Here is a 19959-nt window from a genome sequence, read left to right on the forward strand (position 1 = left end):
CGGACGGTGCATATCGCATTTTGCACTATAAAGATTAGTCTGTTTCATCGGATTAAAGCAAAGTAGAGGAGATGCCCGCGACTTTGTCCGCTTGGGTTTAGGTTTTTAAAGATCCCTTGGGAAATGTTTGATTTTCCGGGATAAAAAGTTGCCTATGTCAATTACATGGACGCAAGCTACCTCGGTACCAAACATACAAATCGCTTAAGCGGATGGGTTTTTGGGAATCCCGTGGGAACTTTTTGATTTTCGGGGATAAAAAGTAGCCTATGTCCGTCCCTGGGATATAAAAGCTAACTGTGTACCAAATTTCGTCACAATCGGTTAAAATGTAGGTCCGTGAAAAGGTAGCAGACAGACAGACAGACACACTTTCGTATTTTTAATATGAGTATGGATGAAGACGTCGGTTCCTTGTATATCATGGACTTCCGCAAAGTAACGCCCGCTTCTATACAGCACTCTTTCTTCGTCTAAATCAGGGGTCTCTAAACTACGGCCCGCGGGCCACATCCGGCCCGCCAGAGCCATCAACCCGGCCCGCGATAGCTTGAAATGATGACGCAGACAACTTAACTGAAGTATCTAAGCTAAAGCATATTAATAACTAATAAATAATGTTAAGTAATTGAAGTACATATTAGATATTAGACTATCTTACCCGCTAATATTTTACGATTGTGTTGTTGCTTACCGCTGTGCCGAAAGATAAAATTTGCTTAAGTATGTATGTATATATGTATATTTATTAACTGAAAAAAAATATGTACAGAGGGTTTTTCTTACATTCAGCGCCACAAAAACCACAGTTGGTTTAACTGGGCATTGAGTTAACTATAAAAATAAAGCTATACAGTAAAAATTAAAGTAGGTATAAGTTTGTTACTATAATTTCTCATTAAGTGAAATCTGTATAATTTCTTTTGAGAATAAATTCTTTAACCACAAGTAATTGAAATGCAAGAAAAGCGTAGGTATATTTGCCTAGGTCGTGCACTTTGTGCCTAGTCTAGCTAGAAATATAGTTAAGGTCGGAAAAATTTGAACTGTTTTGGCCCTTGGAACATACTGACAAAATCATTATGGCCCTAAGGCTTCAGTTAGTAAGTTTGGAGACCCCTGGTCTAAATGAAGTAAAGCGCGCTGACCTGGAGGAGGAGACTTCGTCTGTGGTGGCGTTTGCTGGCGCGCGTGTTGTGCCTTTGTGTTTTTTTCTTAAAATTATATAGACTAGCGCTTGGCTGCAATCAGACCTGCTAGCAAGTGATGATGCAGCCTAAGATGGAGCGCGCTTGCCTAGAAATTGCCTATTCACTCTTGACTTGAAAGTACCCATTTATTTTTTGTTAGAAGTAGCCGGTTTTTGTGTTCTGCTGGTGTTTATTGGTGGTGGAACTGACTGGGAAGCGCTCTAAAGGGGCGCCGCGTGTATGTCGGCGGGCGCCGGCACAGACGAAGTCCGTACTTATACATATAGCTTCCCAAACTTGTAAATGACTACAAACTGGACTTCGTCTGTGTTGGTGTTAGCTGGCGGGCGTGCTCTACCTTTTTATAGTGTTTTTTTTTTGTTAAAACTGACTGGAAAGCGCTCTAAGGGGGTGCCATGCGTATATTGGTGAGCGCCGGCACAGACGGGGTCCATTCTTGTATAGTTTAATAATTAACTTGTTACAAATCACTACAAACTTGACATTGGCTAATCTTTGTAAAGCCAGACGAGAGAGGGAAAAAAAAGGACTACAAACTTCATATTGGCTTATCACTGTAAAGCCAGAAGAGAGAAAAAAAATAACCTGGAGGAGGCAGCTGCGCCCTGCCCTGCTGCTGTGGCTGCAGCGGCGACCGCTTCTCCTGCTCCAAGATGGCCGGCGGCGCGGGGGGCGGAGCCCCAGTGCTCCCACCTCGGACCTGGTGACAAACGGAACAAGTGTAAATTAAAAATTTTCAACACCCCCGACAAATCATTTTCAAATAAATAATTATGTATATCTAGGCAACGTGCATCTTGACAGCTTGACATTTGTCAATTGGCACTTGAATATTATGAACCTAAGGGTTATCTAACCTTCTTTTCTACAAGAAAACTAGAAAATAGCTGATAACTTTTAAACGGCTGAACCAATTTTTTTGGATTATAGCTAAGAACACTCTCGATCAAGCCACCTTTCAAACAAAAAAAAGTAAATTAAAATCGGTTCATTCGTTTAGGCGCTACGATGCCACAGACAGATACACAGATACACAGACACACAGATACACACGTCAAACTTATAACACCCCTCTTTTTGGGTCGGGGGTTAAAAATAAACTCAAACAAATGCTTTTTAATGTTTCGTACCGCAAAAGGAAAACGGAACCCTTAAAAACGCGCTTAAGTGCTAGTCAGACTCGCGTACCAACGACTCCGTATTTTTCGACATTCTGCACGATAAATCAAAACTAAAAAAATTAAATAAAAAAAAATCTGTTTTAGAAAGTACAGGTAAGAACTCTTTCGTGTGATACCCAACTAAGTGACTGTAGTACTGTGTGTGAGTAAAGGTTTCTTGACAGACACGACAGACAGACAGACAGACAGTCCGTTCCGTACCTCAAAAGGAGAAAAGGGACCCTAATAGGATCACTTTGTTGTCTGTCTGTCTGTCCGTCTGTCGTGTCTGTCAAGAAAACCTATAGGGTGCTTCCGTTGATCTAGAATCATGAAAGGCAGGTAGGTAGGTCTTATAGCACAAGAAAAGGAAAAGATCCGAAAATATTGAATTTGTGGTTATATCACACACATAAAAATTAATATGTGTTCACAAAAATTTAATTCACACACTAACTCACATTAACAAGGTCATATAGGCCGCGCAAACTAAGGAAAACTGAAGTACAATATACGTATATATACATCTAAGGTAGTAACAAATGTAAATTAAAAATTTGTAACTTTATAACATTAGTGTGATTGTTTTCTTTTACAACAAGAATGGATCCTAAAAGAAATCCAATACGAAAGTTGTAATAGAATTTTTCTGTACCCGTATTGCGTAACCCAAAATCTCTATTGTGAAGAGATAAGAGGCCTAAATAACGGGAAACAAGTGTAAATTAATTTATAACACCCCCGACAAGTGAAGGTTACAGTAACTAGAAAAGAGCTGATAACTTTCAAACGGCTCAACTGATTTTCTTCGATTACAGCTAAGAACACTCGCAATCAAGCCACCTTTCAAACAAAAAAACTAAATTAAAATCGGTTCATTAGTTTAGGACCTACGATGCCACAGACAGATACACAGATACACACGTCAAACTTATAACACCCCTCTTTTTGGGTCGGGGGTTAAAAAAGTACGTTATAAATTCAAGTGACAAAACTGCATACAGCTTTTACGCGGGCAGTTTTTGAAACAGCTCACATATCGAGTTCGATGCAATCCGGTTTCCGTATCAAAAAACATTCGCGTGTGGTACAACCTAGAGGATATGGCGTTAAAAAACCGCTCAAGTGCGAGCCGGGCTCGCAAACGAAGAATTCCGTACCATATGGTACAAGAAATAACACTTTAATTTTTCTAAATTTTACTGGCGCGGGATAGGAGTTATTTTGATTTCTTTTATTATAATATGTTGTTATAGCGGCAATAGAAATACACATTCTGTAAAATTTCAAGTCTCTACTTATTACAGTTCACGAGATACAGTTCGCTGTCAGACGGACGGATGCGCAAAAGGACAGCGGAGGCTTAGCAATAGGGTCCCTTTGGGTACGAAAGTCAGAACCCTTAAATATCATATAAGCATTTTGCCACTGCTAACCATCGATTTCTATTTGCTCTATAGACCAATCCACATCGAGGCCCGCCCACGAATTCACGGACGTTTCGTGCGCGTGCGCAAGCATCCACCTATAGATAGTTATGCCGGAGAAAAATCGGAGGAAATTCTATGAAGCTGTCAAAATTAGTATGACACTGACCATCAAATTATATGCAAAAATGTTTCCTGTTTAAAGATACATACTAGTATTATATAAATCCTTAAAAGAAATGATTGTCAGTTTCTGCCTTTCCAACTGTTTACAGTTAAAATAGACTTTTCATTTTAATCCAAACTATTATTGATATACCGCTAAAATAGTTTAACTTGGACCATACCCCAAATTAACCAATACTTAATTATAAATTCATTCACTCCAACGTTTATCGCTATGACAACTTTTACCTTGTATTTAAGACTTAAAGATTATAAGTTATAACCTTCAACAAGACGGTATATTAATTTAACCACAAGTTTACAAGATTTAAGAAGACACATCTATGGATCTTGTGAATTGTACCAAACACGTTTGATAGCAATGGATCAATCATGATCAACCCATTTCCGCCCCACTACTGAGTACGGGTCTCCTCTCAGAATGAGAAGGGTTTAGGCCATAGTCTGCCACGCTGGCCCAATGCGGATTGGCAGACTTCACACACCTTTGAGAACATGGAGAACTCTCAGGCATGCAGGTTTCCTCACGATGTTTTCCTTCACCGTTAAAGCAAGTGATATTTAATTGCTTAAAATGGATCAATATCTACGACTTTTACTGACTTGAGAATGTGATTAGTAGCCGATTATTTAAATACTTCTCTCACAAGTGTAAATTAAAAATTTATAACACCCCCGACAAGTGAAGGTTACAGTAACTAGAAAAGAGCTGATAACTTTCAAACGGCGGAACCGATTTTCTTGGATTATAGCTAAGAACACTCTCGATTAAGTCACCTTTCAAACAAAAAAAAAAAAATTATAATCGGTTCATTAGTTTAGGAGCTACGATGCTACAGTCAAACTTATGACACCCCTCTTTTTGGGTTGGGGGTTAAAAATCAAGCCAAAAGTCAAGTTTCAATTATTGTTTTTGACATTTTTGTTTTATGCATGAAGTATACGGTAAGTACGGACCCGCAAATTTTTACCAATCACACACAGTCACTTGCAAAACTCTATTTCGCCACTAAAACTTTTCATCCTTTCTCATTGACGCTTATTTTAACGCCTTATGGTCTTTACTACTGAATTTTACCAATATTATTATAATTCGAACCGCCAGGATATGGTATGCCCTTGCAGCATCAGTTTTCCCATTCAATTTTACTATGGGTACCTTCGAATCAAGAGTATAATATGGGCATCTTCTAGGCAAGCGCGCTCCATATTCGACTATAAGCCACGGTTCAAACCCCGCCCATTGCACCATTGTCGTACCTACTCCTAGCATAAGCCTGACGCTTAGTTGGGGAGGAAAGGGGAATATTAGTCATTTAACAGCTAATATTCTTTAAAAAAAAAAATTTGGCTGCATCATTTGTCAGCGGGCCTGATTGAAGCCAGTCTAGACTTTAAATTAAAAAAAAATACTGCCTTGTGCAATAATGAGCTGGCGATGGCTTAGTGATGATGATGATGAGTGAATTCTCAAGGTTAGTTTAGAGTATTAGTGTAAAAATAGTATGAACAGCTAAGCTGGGCGTTGTGATCTCATGACTTGTACCACACACGATTGTTACCAATGCATCAGGGTAAAGTAGCTCTTCCCACTGTATCTTTAAGGCACACAATCCTTCATCAAAAGCGATTCGTAACAACAGGTTCAGTGCAAAAATGTCAAACCACAGACAGACTGTAGTTGGGCAACTCTTTGAGCTCTCCGAATAACCAATATGGTGACATTTTGTGCTACTTTCAATCATTGACGATTAATTTTATACAAAAAACCCATCATAGCCTAGTGGTTAAGTTAAGACATCTGCCTCAGGAGTTCAATGTTCAATCCTGGACACGCACCTCCAACTTTTCAGAGTTAGGTGCGTTTAAAAAACCCTCTGGAACCCTCGATGCGCGAGTCTGACTCGCACTTGGCCGGTTTTTTATTTTTTTGGGAAGCAGTTGGCAACACTGCTCATAGACGACTCGAGAGCGAGAGTTCTGAGTAGTTATTGAACGGAATAGTGTTTTGCTCTAGCTACATAGAACTACTACCCACCCTGCGGCACTGGCGCTTCGCCAAGAGCGAGACGGCAACGCACTGCGTCTGTCAACCTTTTTTATTTTTTGGAAAGCAGTTGGCAGCATTGGTCATAGCCGACTCGAGAGCGAGAGTTCAGAGTATTTGATCATCAAACTTCAGAGAGGTCGTCACAGTATAGAGCGTTTCAACGAATAGTCCCTATGGCGTTATGTTGGCTCCCCTGTCTGTCTAAGTCATTGGCACCATATTGGCATGAGAAGACGGAGATTTTGTTTATTTTTACTTGATTTTCATGAATGAATGAATGAATGAATGAAATGAAAATCGATAGTTATTGAACGGAACAGTCTTATGGTGTAGCTACTACCCACCCTGCGGTACTGGCGCTTCGCCAAGAGCGAGACGGCAACGCACTGCGTCTGTCAACCTTTTTTCGTCAATTATTTCTATTTAAGAAAGCGTATTTTTGTGTCGCGAGAAAAGTGAAAAGTCATACCGTCTGATCGTCCTACCAATAATGGGTATATCTAAATCACGACCCATTTTATAAATGTGAATGTATGTCTGTTGGTTTGTCCTCCAATCATATCGAAACGGAGCAACAGATCGACGCAGACATGATTTTTGGCATAGGTATAGTTTAAGAGTGAAGAGTGACAGGGTAGATACTTTTTATCTCGAAAAATCATAGAGTTCCCACAGGATTTTTGAAAAATTAAATTTACGCGGACGAAGTCGCGGGCATCGTCTAGTCTACTAAATATATGAAAGGAAAAGCTGACTGACTAACTGATCTATCAAAGCATAGCTCAAACTACTAGACTTATCAGGCTGAAATTTGGCATGCAGGCAGCTATTATGACGTAGACATCCACTAGGAAAGGATTTTTTGAAAATTTTGCCATGCCAAAATTTTTTTTTTTTTTTTTTTGTTTTTTTTTTTGTAAAATGAGGCTTGAGATTTGTGTAGTCCACGCGGATGATGTCACGGGCATCAGCTAGTATTACATATAAAGAAAAGTCCTGAATCAACAACGGGCTGTCGGAATCGTTGGACCTAGAAAGCTGAAATGCACCTAAAGTTGAAAGTTAGAGGCGTGTTTCTTTTATAAGTAGACAAGGAATAAGGTCGAATTTTTCGAAATTCCCACGGGATAGAGAATAATAGAGGATTTATTATTTCAAAGCTTCAAGGTATCGCTATTCGCTAGTAAGGCAATAGAAAAGGTATCGCTTCGCCGAATTTAATATATAAATATATACCCCACCCATTGCACTATTGTCGTACCCACTCCTAGCACAAGCTTAACGCTTAGTTGGAGGGGAAAGGGGAATGTTAGTCATGATTAAAAATGGCTAATATTCTTTATTTAAAAAAAATGCACAAAAATAACTCAAAAGACCATAATTATATCTCAAAACCTCCAAAGCAAAAAAAATTATACTATACACATACTATGTATACATAGTTAATATATAATAATATAATGAGTCTGTCCTTGACTGAGTAAACCCGGCAGCACAATACGTCTAACCAAACTGTGTACACAACACATTTCGATAACATAATATTATAGCGTGGAAGATATTATGCAACACTTTCGTTTTATATCATCTTACATAGTAGATATTATTATATGAAATAATTATAGATAATAATCTATACTAATATTATAAAGAGGAAACCTTTATATTTTTGTATGTTTGTATTGAATAGGCTCAAAAACTACTGAACCGATTTCAAAATTTCTTTTACCATTACTTAGAGGGATTCTTCCGAATCCGTATAGGCTATATTTTATCCCGGAAAATAGATAGGATTTCTCGTGGTTGTGTCCACCCGTGCGAAGGCGGGGCGGGTCGCTAGTATTATATATTACCGTTAGAAAATTTGTGACAAAACCAGGAGGCATCACCTAAGCTGGCAGGCGTCAAATGTTACCTACATTTGACGCAAGGTAGGCAGTGAAACGACTAGGTATCTTCACGTCGCTTCTAGCTTAATTAACCCCCGACCCAAAAAGAGGGGTGTTATAAGTTTAAATTAAAAAAATGTTTAAGTAAACAAGTGTAAATTAAAAATTTATAACACTCCCGACAAGTGAAGGTTACAGTAACTAGAAAAGAGCTGATAACTTTCAAACGGATGAACCGATTTTCTTGGATTATAGCTAAGAATACTCTCGATCAAGCCACCTTTCAAACAAAAAAAACTGCATTAAAATCGGTTCATTAGTTTAGGAGCTACGATGCCACAGACACACACGTCAAACTTATAACACCCCTCTTTTTGGGTCGGGGGTTAAAAATAAATAAATGGGGGGCCGTCAGTTTTAAAACATTTTTGTGACAGTAGCTAAGTAGCTATTTCAAAAACTAAACAAGTTAGGAATATGAAATTTCGGTATATTATGCACCATATTATAGTATTGTATCTAAACAAGAAATACTGAAAACGACGATTTATAAAATAGCTTGTAAGCTGTGACCAAAATAAACGAACATTTTTTGGGTTTTTCTTTCACGGTTAACTGCGATGTTCTAGCTCGGAAAAGAAATATTTCACACACTCAAAATATGTACGGAACCCTAAGAGAGCGAGGCTCGACTCGCGCTTGACCGGTTTTTTATTATTGAAACCGATTCACGGGGGACTTCGTCTGTGTTGGTGTTAGCTGGCGGGCGTGCTCTGACTTTTTGGAGTGTTTTTTTTTTGTTAAAACTGACTGGAAAGCGCTCTAAGGGGGTGCCGTGCGTATGTCAGCGGGCGCCCGCGCCGGCACAGACAGGGTCCATACTTGTATAGTTTAACTAACTTGTCTATACTAATATTATAAAGAGGAAACCTTTGTATTTTTGTATTTTTGTATGTTTGTATTGAATAGGCTCAAAAACTTCTGGACCGATTTCAAAATTTCTTTTACCATTACTTAGAGGGATTCTTCCGAATCCGTATAGGCTATATTTTATCCCGGAAAATAGATAGAATTTTTCGTGGTAGTGAAAATTGTGGAATAAGGCGTCGAAAAAACTGCCGTACGTTAACGATTCTCGCGAACGCTGCCTAAATGGTTAGAGATGTACGAGTATGGCTGACTTCTATAGAAATAAATGTCCACCCGTGCGAAGCCGGGGCGGGTCGCTAGTTACAAATAACTACAAACTTGACAATGGCTAATCTTTGTAAAGCCAGACGAGAGAGGAAAAAAAACCGATTCACGGGCACCAGGGCATCATAGTTAAACAGTGAGTAACAAACCATTTATTATTGTTTAGAGTTTCATCATACTAATCAGCTGGGAGATGCTAACATTGGATCATATCCAAATCATCTATTTTTAATCTGTTTATATCACGCAATTTTCGCATTTATATCTATATTTATAGGTATGTTTGTGCGTTGTGTTTATGAGACGTTTCGCGCTTGATTGGTCGGGATGTAAACATAGTTACAGTTGGTAAATAGAAATAGAAAAGTTTTCTAGTCAAATAAACTTGTATAAGTGCTTTTGAATCGTCAAGTGTACACTTCTTACGCACAATGTATTAACGTGCCCACGCACTTGAACTGAACTGCAGCTGAACTGCGCGTCGCGGCAGCGCCCCGCACGATATTCTCTCCAGCCGCGACGCGCCTACGTCGCGTACGTCGTCGAATCCACTAATATTATAAAGGCGAAAGTTTGTGTGATGTGTGTGTGTGTGTGTATGTTTGTTACTCTTTCACGTAATAACTATTGAACGGATTTGGCTGAAATTTGGAATGGGGATAGATAATATCCTGGATTAGCACATAGGCTACTTTTTATCCCGGAAAATCAAAGAGTTCCCACCTAAATTCACGCGGGCGAAGTCGCGGGCATCGGCTAGTTTAGTATAACAATGGATGATGGGTTTGTTTACTCCAATATTTGCGATATAGTCTCTCGGACTACAATAGCGAGTGCCCCTCCATTAGGGTTGCCCCTTCGCTAATGTCAAGGACGCCCTCGTGCATATTGCCGCGGCGGGGCTGAGCAGATGCACTTCGTTAGCCCTTTGAGGGTTCCCGGAAAGGGGTCGCTAGTGTGCATTGTACCTAAGTTTGTAACTTGTATGCGTTGGCGATTTCGGAGTTCTATCTTCTGTCTTTTTCTCTCTCCATATTATCTACTCACTAGAGTAGTACAATGTCTATCCACGTTTTACGTTTTTCAAGATCCCAGGGACACCATTTTCCGGGATAAAAAAATCGGCCAAGTGCGAGTCAGACTCGCGCACTGAGGGTTCCGTACTCGGGTATTTTTTCCAACATTTTGCAAAATAAATCAAAAACTATTATACATAAAAATAAATAAAATCTGTTTTAGAATGTACAGGTAAAGCCCTTTTATATAATACCCCACTTGGTATAGTTATCTTACTTTGAAAATTGAAACACTTAATTTTTTTTTAAATGATGTAACCACAAATTCGCGGTTTTCAGATTTATTCCTGTACTTGTGCTATAAAACCTACCTACCTACCAAATTTCATGATTCTAGGTCAACGGGAAGTACCCTATAGGTTTCTTGACAGACACGACGACGGACGGATGGACGGACGGAGAGACGGACGGACGGATGGACGGACAGACAGACAGACAACTTCTTTCTTTCTTTCCCCGGGATTTAAGAGCCCGCTTCTTCGATGCGATAACTCGTTGATAGTGCTGTTTCCACAGATGACGGCGCGTGTGGTCCCCCGCCTCATACCCCGATTGCCATCTTGACCTGTCGCGTACTATACTTGGGTGCTGTCAATAATATTTTAATCACCAAGTTCCCCTCCCGAAGGTCGAGTGACGTCACACAGGCGTTGACATCCAAGTTACGTCACATTGGATACGCGCCAGTATGATAATTTCACTCATAATGTCATACTAGGGTGCGATGTTAACTTCGATGTATCGATCTAGGTGTTTTCTTGGGTTCATAATGGGACCCCAGCATTCGCATCCTGATGTTTAGTGGCCCAAACCCATAGGGTGCCAATGGGACACTATTAATAAATCTCCAGTGTCCGTCCGTCCATCAGTCTGTCTGTCAGTGGGATGTATCTCGTGAACCGTAATATGTAGAGAAATGAAATTTTCCCAGAACGTGTATTTCTATTGCCGCTATAACAACCAATAATAAAAATTCAAAATCGCCGCCATGATAATCGACAAATTAGGGTTATTTGTACGATGCGATGGTACGAAACCTAAATCCATACTAATATTATAAATGCGAAAGTGTGTCTGTCTGTCTGCTACCTTTTCACGGCCCAACAGTTTAACCGATTCTGAAGAAATTTAGTACAGGGTTAGCTTATATCCCGGGGACGGATATAGGCTTTTTATCCCGGCAAATCAAACAGTTCCCACGGAATTATAACTAGGTCATAATTATTCAAAGAAAAGGGACCAATTTTTTATAAGATCCTGATTAAATAAATATAATTAATTACATAGTAGTTAGTGGTTAGAACAAAGATTGAAATGCCAAGCTCTTATCAAACGTAAGTCGTTAATCTTTACAAATTAACAGATAAGCACTGATAAGCAATGCATTCTATTCGGCCTAGCGCCAAAGATTCATAGCCACAGTGTGATGATCACAAATGGGGTGATGACTGTGTCAAAAATAAATTCATCATCATCATCAGCCTGTGGACGTCCACTGTTTGACATAGGCTTTCCCTGTAGAGCGCCACCACACCCGGTCCGCAGTCTTCCTCATCCAGCCACTTCCCGCCAGCCGCTTTATATCGTCGGTCCATCATACTGGAGGGCGTCCCACACTACGTTTGCTTAAACACGGTCTCCACTCAAGGACTTTACGGCAAAAATAAATTATTTCTTAGGTACTATTAAACAGAAGCTCTTCCGAAATTAGTCAAGCCCACGGCCACTGTTGGTTTTAAGTTTGCTAACCATTGGCTGACCGACAGACGTACGGACGGACATGCAGGCTTCGTAATAACTAATAAGTTCTCGTTGGCACTCTTCAGGACTACGGACCCTAAAGAGACGTGAAATGCCAAATCATTGCCACTTCAATAACAAGTGTAAATTAAAAATTTATTACACCCCCGACAAGTGAAGGTTACAGTAACAAGAAAAGAGCTGATAACTTTCAAACGGCTGAACCGATTTTCTTGGAATAGCTAAGAACGCGCTCGATCAAGCCACCTTTCAAACAAAAAACAACTAAATTAAAATCGGTTCATTAGTTTAGGAGCTACGATGGCACAGACAGATACACAAAGACACACGTCAAACTTATAACACCCCTCGTTTTGGGTCGGGGGTCAAAAAGTGCGTCCAAGGCTGTTATTGTTTACCATCAGGGACAGATCCCAGTCGTAGTAGCCTACCATCGATTTTCCCGCCCGCCTTATTCCAAGGTCACTCTTTTTAAGGTCAACAACGGAAAATGGGATAGACGTACGACGCACTAGCTAATTCTATTTTATTTTATTTAGGTATAGTATTGCTGTGTACACCTATTAGGGGTTGTCACTTAGATTAGGATCTTTTGTTTTTATGTTTGGATCATTTTTAGTAACAACCTGTTTTGTGTACCTTTTCAATAAATAAATAATTCTGTTATTAGGGTTCCGAACCTCAAAAGGAAAAACGGAACCCTTATAGGATCACTTTGTTGTCTGTCTGTCTGTACTCTAGGGTACTTCCCGTTGACCTAGAATCATGAAATTTGGCATGTAGGTAGGTCTTATAGCATAAATCTGAAAACCGTGGATTTCTGGCTACATTATTTTAAAAAATAATTAAAATGTGTTTCAATTTTCAAAGTAAGATAACTATACCAAGTGGGGTATCATATGAAAGGGCTTTACCTGTACAGTGTACATTCTAAAACAGATTTTTATTTATTGTTATACATAACAGATTTTGATTTATCGTGCAAAATGTCGGAAAAATACCCGAGTACGGAACCCTTGGTGCGGGAATTTAACTCGCACTTGATCGGTTTTTTTTGTTATCAAGAAATTGCAATGTCTCGATTACGCTCACATCTGCAGGTGTGCATCGCGCCTAAGCTTTTAAAAGCCGTCGACACACCAACTCGGGTACACAGTAAGTACACAAGTACTTGAGTAGATAATTATAAACATTACAGTATGAACGGACTATTGTGTCCTATTAGATATAGTTAGTACATAATATGCATGTAGGTGATGTAGGTCAAGTGCAAAGAATCGATATCTGCCAACGACGCGACTCATATAGAAATCGAGATAAAGTTGCTAATTCTGTTGTACACAATCTCTGATTGTGTTATACATACTATACACATGAAAAACAGAACCCTTATAGGATCACTTTGTTGTCTGTCTGTCTTCCTCCGTCCATCCATCGTGTCTATCAAAAAAACCTATAGGGTACTTCCCGTTGACCTAGTATTTTCAACCAAAGTAAGAAAACTATACCAAGTGGTATGAATAGGCTTTACCTGTACATTCTAAAACAGATTTTTATTTATTTTTTATACATTTAAGTTTTTGATTTATCGTACAAAATGTCGGAAAAAATACCCGAGTAAGGAACCATCGGTGCGCGAGTCTAACTCGCACTTGGCCGGTTTTTTGTCCTAGCTTATGTCTTAAGTAGGGTATAAGCTATATCCAATGCAAATACCAGCCAAATCCGTCCAGTAGTTTTTGCGTGAAACAGTAACAAACACACACACACACACACACACACACACTTTCACCTTTATAAGATTCACCGAGCAAAGCAGCGGGCGTTCGCTACTCTTGTACATTCGAACATGTACAATCGAAATGTATTTAGATCAGACTTTTACCATTTCTATGACTAAGTTTTATATTCCGTGGACACAACTGGCGGTATTTGAACCGTATCCAAGAAACAGAGTAAGCAAGTAACAAACCTAATTGGTGGTGCAATTGCAGTGCAGTAAGACTGCAAGCTCAACAGTGACGGGGGTGGAAAAATCCGGAAGGTTAAACTCTTAGGCGCAATGCACACCGACGGAGTGGAGTGGCGGCGAGGCGCGCTACTCTGTTTTTGTCAATTTAAACTCAGCTTTTATACTTTGACCTTACGGTTGAAGTTGCTATGATGAAAATAAGCCTGAAAAGGAAAGATCATTTTTATGGGCCAGCGCTTTGTGTATCCCCCTTTTTTGTGTTCCGCTAATTCTACCGGCGTGTGTATTATGTGTATAAGAGTTAATGTAGTTGAATGAATGAATATACTTTTATTGTACACCACAAAATTAATTCAGAAAAACACATACAAAGCAAAACAAAATATATAGGCAGGTAGGTACAATATGGCGGCCTTATCGCTATCTAGCGATCTCTTCCAGGCAACACATCACAGTAATATTATAAAGGAGAAAGTTTGTATGTGTGTGTGTGTATGTTTGTTACTCCTTCACCCAAAAACTACTGGACGGATTGGGCTGTTTAGAATGGAGATAGATTATACCCTGGATTAGCACATAGGCTACTTCTTATCCCGGAAAATCAAAGAGTTCCCACGGGATTTTTAAAAAAACCTACATCCACGCGAACGAAGTCACGGGTATCAGCTAGTGAATGAATATACTTTTATTGTACACCACAAAATTAATACAGAAAAACACATACAAAGCAAAACAAAATATATAGGCAGGTAGGTACAATTTGGCGGCCTTATCGCTACCTAGCCACCTCTTCCAGGCAACAAATGAAGTTCTATAATAACATTTTTTGGAGCCTTTATAAAGGTCTTTCAGCCACGTTGAAGTTGAACGCGCTGACGTCGCGCATTTTGTGTGTTCAATCACACTTCACACTAATATTATAAAGGCGAAAGTTTGTATATGTGTGTGTGTGTGTGTGTGTGTGTGTGTGTGTGTATATGTGTGTGTGTGTGTATATGTTTGTTACTTCTTCACGCAAAAACTACTGGATGGATTTGGCTGAAATTTGGAACGAAGATAGATAATATCCTGGATTATCACATAGGCTACTTTTTATCCCGGAAAATCAAAGAGTTCCCACGGGATTTCGAAAAACCTAAATCCACGCGGACAAAGTCGCGGGCGTCAGCTAGTACTTTATCACATTGCCCTATCTAATCGTGAATTTAAAACTTTTATAACACATTAGCATTGAGGCATAGAGATTAAAGACTCAGTTAGCTGAATAAGTAGATAGATAATAATTGATCTAGCTGCTAGCATAACTAGATAAAAGCGTTTGACCCGTAGACGCGGCGGGCTAGCCTTCCGTGATAGAATTCTTGATAAATCCATACTAATATTATAAATGCGAAAATGTGTCTGTCTGTCCTTTACTGCCTGGCTACCTTTTCACGGCCCAACAGTTTAACCAATTCTGTCGAAATTTGGTACAGTGTTAGCTTATATCCCGTGGACGCAACCTAAATCCACGCAGACGAAGTCGTGGGCATCCTCTAGTATGTTAATAAATGGCGACAGTTAAAGGAAAACCACATATTATATATTATAAATTTATGTGTGTATGTTTGTTACTCTTTCACTTAAAAACCACTGGACGGATTTGGCTGGGAATGGAGAGAGATTATGTCCCGGATTAACACATAGGCTACTTTTTAACCCGGAAAATCAGTGAGTTCCCACGTGATTTTTAAAAACCTATATCCACGCGAACGAAGTCGCAGGCATCAGCTAGTCTTAAATAAAATTGACACATTCAAGGCTACGTTTAGATGGCAATATACACTGTACACGAGATTTTATCTGTCCGTTTTTGACGTGACAACGTCTTATAATTCGATAGAGCCGGCTGCACGCACGAAAAACATGACTCATGCGGCGTTACCTCGCTCTGAGGCGTTCCATGTAAGGCTTGAAGTGCAAGCGAGAGCGCGGAACGAGCGACAAAGAAGCACAATCGGCCTTTGTTGTCACGTTCAACTATCGTCAGTAAACCGACTTTACAGACAACCAATTTTTTCGTATAAAATATAGCCTATGTCACCCCGACTATAATAACGAATCGATTGACACCTCATTCATCGAAATCGGCCCAGAAGATTACGCGCTACACAGGAACACGCATAAATACAAACCTACATACATACATATATACTACTAAAGTCATGACCCTTCCTTTTGGCTTTGCCGTAGTCGAGTAAAACGGTCCCTCTCAGACTCAACTCACAACACCCATCACATTGCCTCAGTTTGGTTTGCTAGTTGTAAGTATGTTAACACCTTAATAGTCATCAGAGAATAAGTTAAGTAAGGCTAACTTTCACGGAAAAGTTGTTTTATTACCGCACCAGTAGTACAATTAAATAAATCAACTTTATCGCTCTACTTGCGAAATTAAATACCTTAAACAAGTAAAAATAATTAATTTGTCATGTCAGTTTATGATCAAGCATGATAGCCTAAAGGTATCCATCCTCTTTTGGGAGGTCTAGAGTTCGATTCCTGGCACGCACCTCAACTTTTCGGAGTTATGTACGTTTACAAACGTTTGTATCTTTGTACGTGTGTATGGGTGAATCTGTGTGTCTGTGGCATCGTAGCTTCCAAATGGATGAACCGATTTTGATTTAGTTCTCTTTTAAGCTCATCACTAGCTTTTACAGTGAAGGAAACCACCGTGAGAAAACCTGCCCCCCTATCGCCTAAAAATATATCCATCATTAAAGGACAGCATCAATGTCAATGATGTTTTTGGCCAATGATTGGCCAAAGGGATTTTTAAAAAACCTAAATCCACGCGGACGAATTCGCGGGCATCAACTAGTAAATAAATAAATGACGATGATGATGACTGTGCACGAAAGGCTAATGTACCCAGCGACGGAAACGTTACGCAAGACGAATGTATCACAAGACAAGCAGTGTATCGAATGAAAGTAAAATATTATGAAATCGCATAATTCTGATGTATCAAGGTCTACGCTCTAGGATTTTTGGTGTCGCGATATTTAAAGCACAACGTATACCTGCGGAGAGGAGCGGAGGCAAGGAGCAGCGTCTTTTTAAACGACTGTCAGAAAAGAAGCAGGCTTTACTTTAATCCGCTGAATAAGGCGAATCTGTATGGTATAACATGCAGCAAGCGACATGCACTGCCCGCCCTCCCACTGCTAAGCATGCAGGAAAAGCCAGCTACCAAGCAAGTCCCAAGTACCACCTCACAAATCCACCGGAACACACATGACATATTGCATGTTTATAGGCAGAATTAGGCTTTACTCTTTTTGTTTTTGTTTGAAAAATCAATTATTAATTAATCTTTATTAATTAATTATAATTTTTGTTTTTGTAACATCTGCACTGTTTACCCATATTCACAATAAAGAAATTTGATTTGATTAGAATTATCATAAAAAAGGACACTGCATCTTCGCTACACTCCATTCTGCCAGTGCGTGTTGCACCTAATATGATACAAAAAATTCGCATCTCTTCTACTCTGCAGCAATGTGTCTGGACTCTTAAGCCATAATTCATTGCTGATTTTCCTATAAGTATTTAAGTAAATAACTTTGAAAAATATAAAATATATAAATATAAATTCTAGACATTCTGTTGTTGCTAAGTTGCTACAATGTTTTATAATGAGTTTTAACAGGGCTCTCTCCGTCACTTGCTCCATACAATCATACAATCGTAGTTCCAATTTCATTTGAATATTAAGCAACCAAAGTCCATGAAATTTTGCAGACATATTCTAGAAACTAATATCTGTGTCTGTGGTGTTTTAGATTTTTCTAAAAATATGTAGTTTTGAAATTACAGGGGCTCAAAGATTTGTATGTGAATTTTTAAGACGTCGTAACTTTGAAACTGAATATTTTAACAGAAATCTGGAAAACCACAGGCATAGATATTAGTTTCTAGAATATGTCTGCAAAATTTCATGGACTTTGGTTGCTTAATATTCAAATGAAATTGGAACTACGTTTGTATGGAGCGAGTGACGGAGAGACCCCTCGTAACACTATGTCGAATTCAATTAAGTAGCATATTCAAATTGCAAGCATGTAATAAATGAAATAGAATTGAAAAAAAAAAAACAATTGGTAGCAATACCATTTCTTGTTTATTTAACAATACACCAAAAATCTTCTCTTGTTTGGTGGCTTTTTATAGCGCCAGCCCATCACAATAACCAAATATTATATTGAACATCTATTAGAACATAGTATGTATAGGTAGGTGTCACTCAGAAAAGCAGATATTATTTAAATATTTTGATCAAATTATTGGAATGTCCTCCCAAAACCTATGCGAAGAACATGTGCCATGCGTAGAAGTTATCTGAGAGTTTAACAGGGCTCTCTCCATCACTCGCTTCATACAATCGTAGTTCCAATTTCAATTGAATATTAAGCAACCAAAGTCCATGAAATTTTGCAGACATATTCTAAAAACTAATATCTTATATATCTATTCTAGAAAATAATTTTTGTTTGAAAGGTGGCTTGATCAAGAGTGTTCTTAGCTATAATCAGAGAAAATCAGTTCAGCCGTTTGAGAGTTATCAGCTCTTTTCTAGTTACTGTAACCTTCACTTGTTAGGGGTGTTATAAATTTTTAATTTACACTTGTTAATATAATAATTTTGAATAATTCTTTCCATGTTAGTACTATCTATCCAACAATAGTTTCTTCTTCCACCAAAGGTTGCCTGGTGGAGATTGCTCTAAGCAATAAGGCCACCTTTGCACATAATTGTTTTTTTCTGTTTCTTCCTTTTGTGTTGTGTTCCTTTTAATGTTTTTCTGAGCAAGATCTGATATCTATCTATCTATCTAGGAGGGTACCAAACACACCCAGGTCTGAGAAGAGCCCACAAGAAACTCAGCCGGGTATAAAATATGACACTCATTTGGAACACCTAAAAACTAATTTGGGGAATAAATTGAAGGATATTACTAGATTTAGACCTGTCAATTTTGATTACTTTAGAGATTACTAGAAGATACCCGCAACTTCGTCCGCATGGATTTAGATTTTTTTAAATCCTGTGGGACTCTTTGATTTTCCGGGATAAAAAGTAGCCTATGTGCTAATCCTGGATATTATCTATCTCCATTCCAAATTTCAGCCAAATCCGTCCAGTAGTTTTTGCGTGAAGGAGTAACAAACATACACACACACACATACAAACTTTCGCCTTTATAATATTAGTGTGATAGTGTGATAATACAACAGAATTAGCCACATTTTATATATATAAGATTACCAGGTGCTTAGGTTATATCTGCGTAACTAATGCTTATGCAATGAGTCAATAATCTATATTGATTGAATGATTATGATAAAATCATTCAATGCACTATGACTAAGGTATAATTATTATAGATCATTGTGGACTAAACAGTCACATGTACTACCTTAAGATCCAGGGCATAAATCTTTACAGACTATGCTAGGAGTCTGAGAAGATTCAGATGCAGATAATCCATACTTCTATACTAATATTATAAATGCGAAAGTGTGTCTGTCTGTCTGTCTGCTACCTTTTCACTGCCCAACAGTGTAACGGATTCTGACGAAATTTGGTACAGGGTTAGCTTATATCCCGGGGATGGAAACAGGCTACTTTGTATTCCGGAAAATCAAAGAGTTCCTGCGGGATTCCTAAAGACCCACACTTAACCGATTTGTATGAAATTTGGTAACGAGGTAGCTTGTGTAGAATAGAATAGAATAGATTTTTATTCAAATAAACTTTTACAAGTGCTTTTGAATCGTCAAATAATTTACCACTGGTTTGGAATGTCGTTCCTACCGAGAAGAACCAGCAAGAAACTCGGCGGTTTCTCTTTTAAATTATTCAATTTACAATAATATTCTATACTATACAAGCAATTGCAGACCCGCACATTGCTGGAGCGAATCAAATCCATGCTTTTTTATCATTTACATAATCTTCGATTGTGTAATATGCTTTTGCCAGGA

General features: G+C 38.7%; 1 protein-coding gene across 2 annotated transcripts in view; it reads right to left on the reverse strand.

Annotated features, from left to right (window-relative positions):
* Positions 1–19959, reverse strand: part of LOC123879549 (la-related protein 1) — a 72398-nt gene that overhangs the window by 50525 nt on the left and 1914 nt on the right. For both annotated transcript variants that reach the window (XM_045927316.1, XM_045927314.1), the window contains exon 2: positions 1797–1911. In XM_045927316.1, the coding sequence (XP_045783272.1) occupies positions 1797–1911 (115 nt within the window). The remainder of the gene's footprint in view (positions 1–1796; positions 1912–19959) is intronic.

Source organism: Maniola jurtina, chromosome 28, assembly GCF_905333055.1.
Source record: "Maniola jurtina chromosome 28, ilManJurt1.1, whole genome shotgun sequence".
Taxonomy (NCBI): domain Eukaryota; kingdom Metazoa; phylum Arthropoda; class Insecta; order Lepidoptera; family Nymphalidae; genus Maniola; species Maniola jurtina.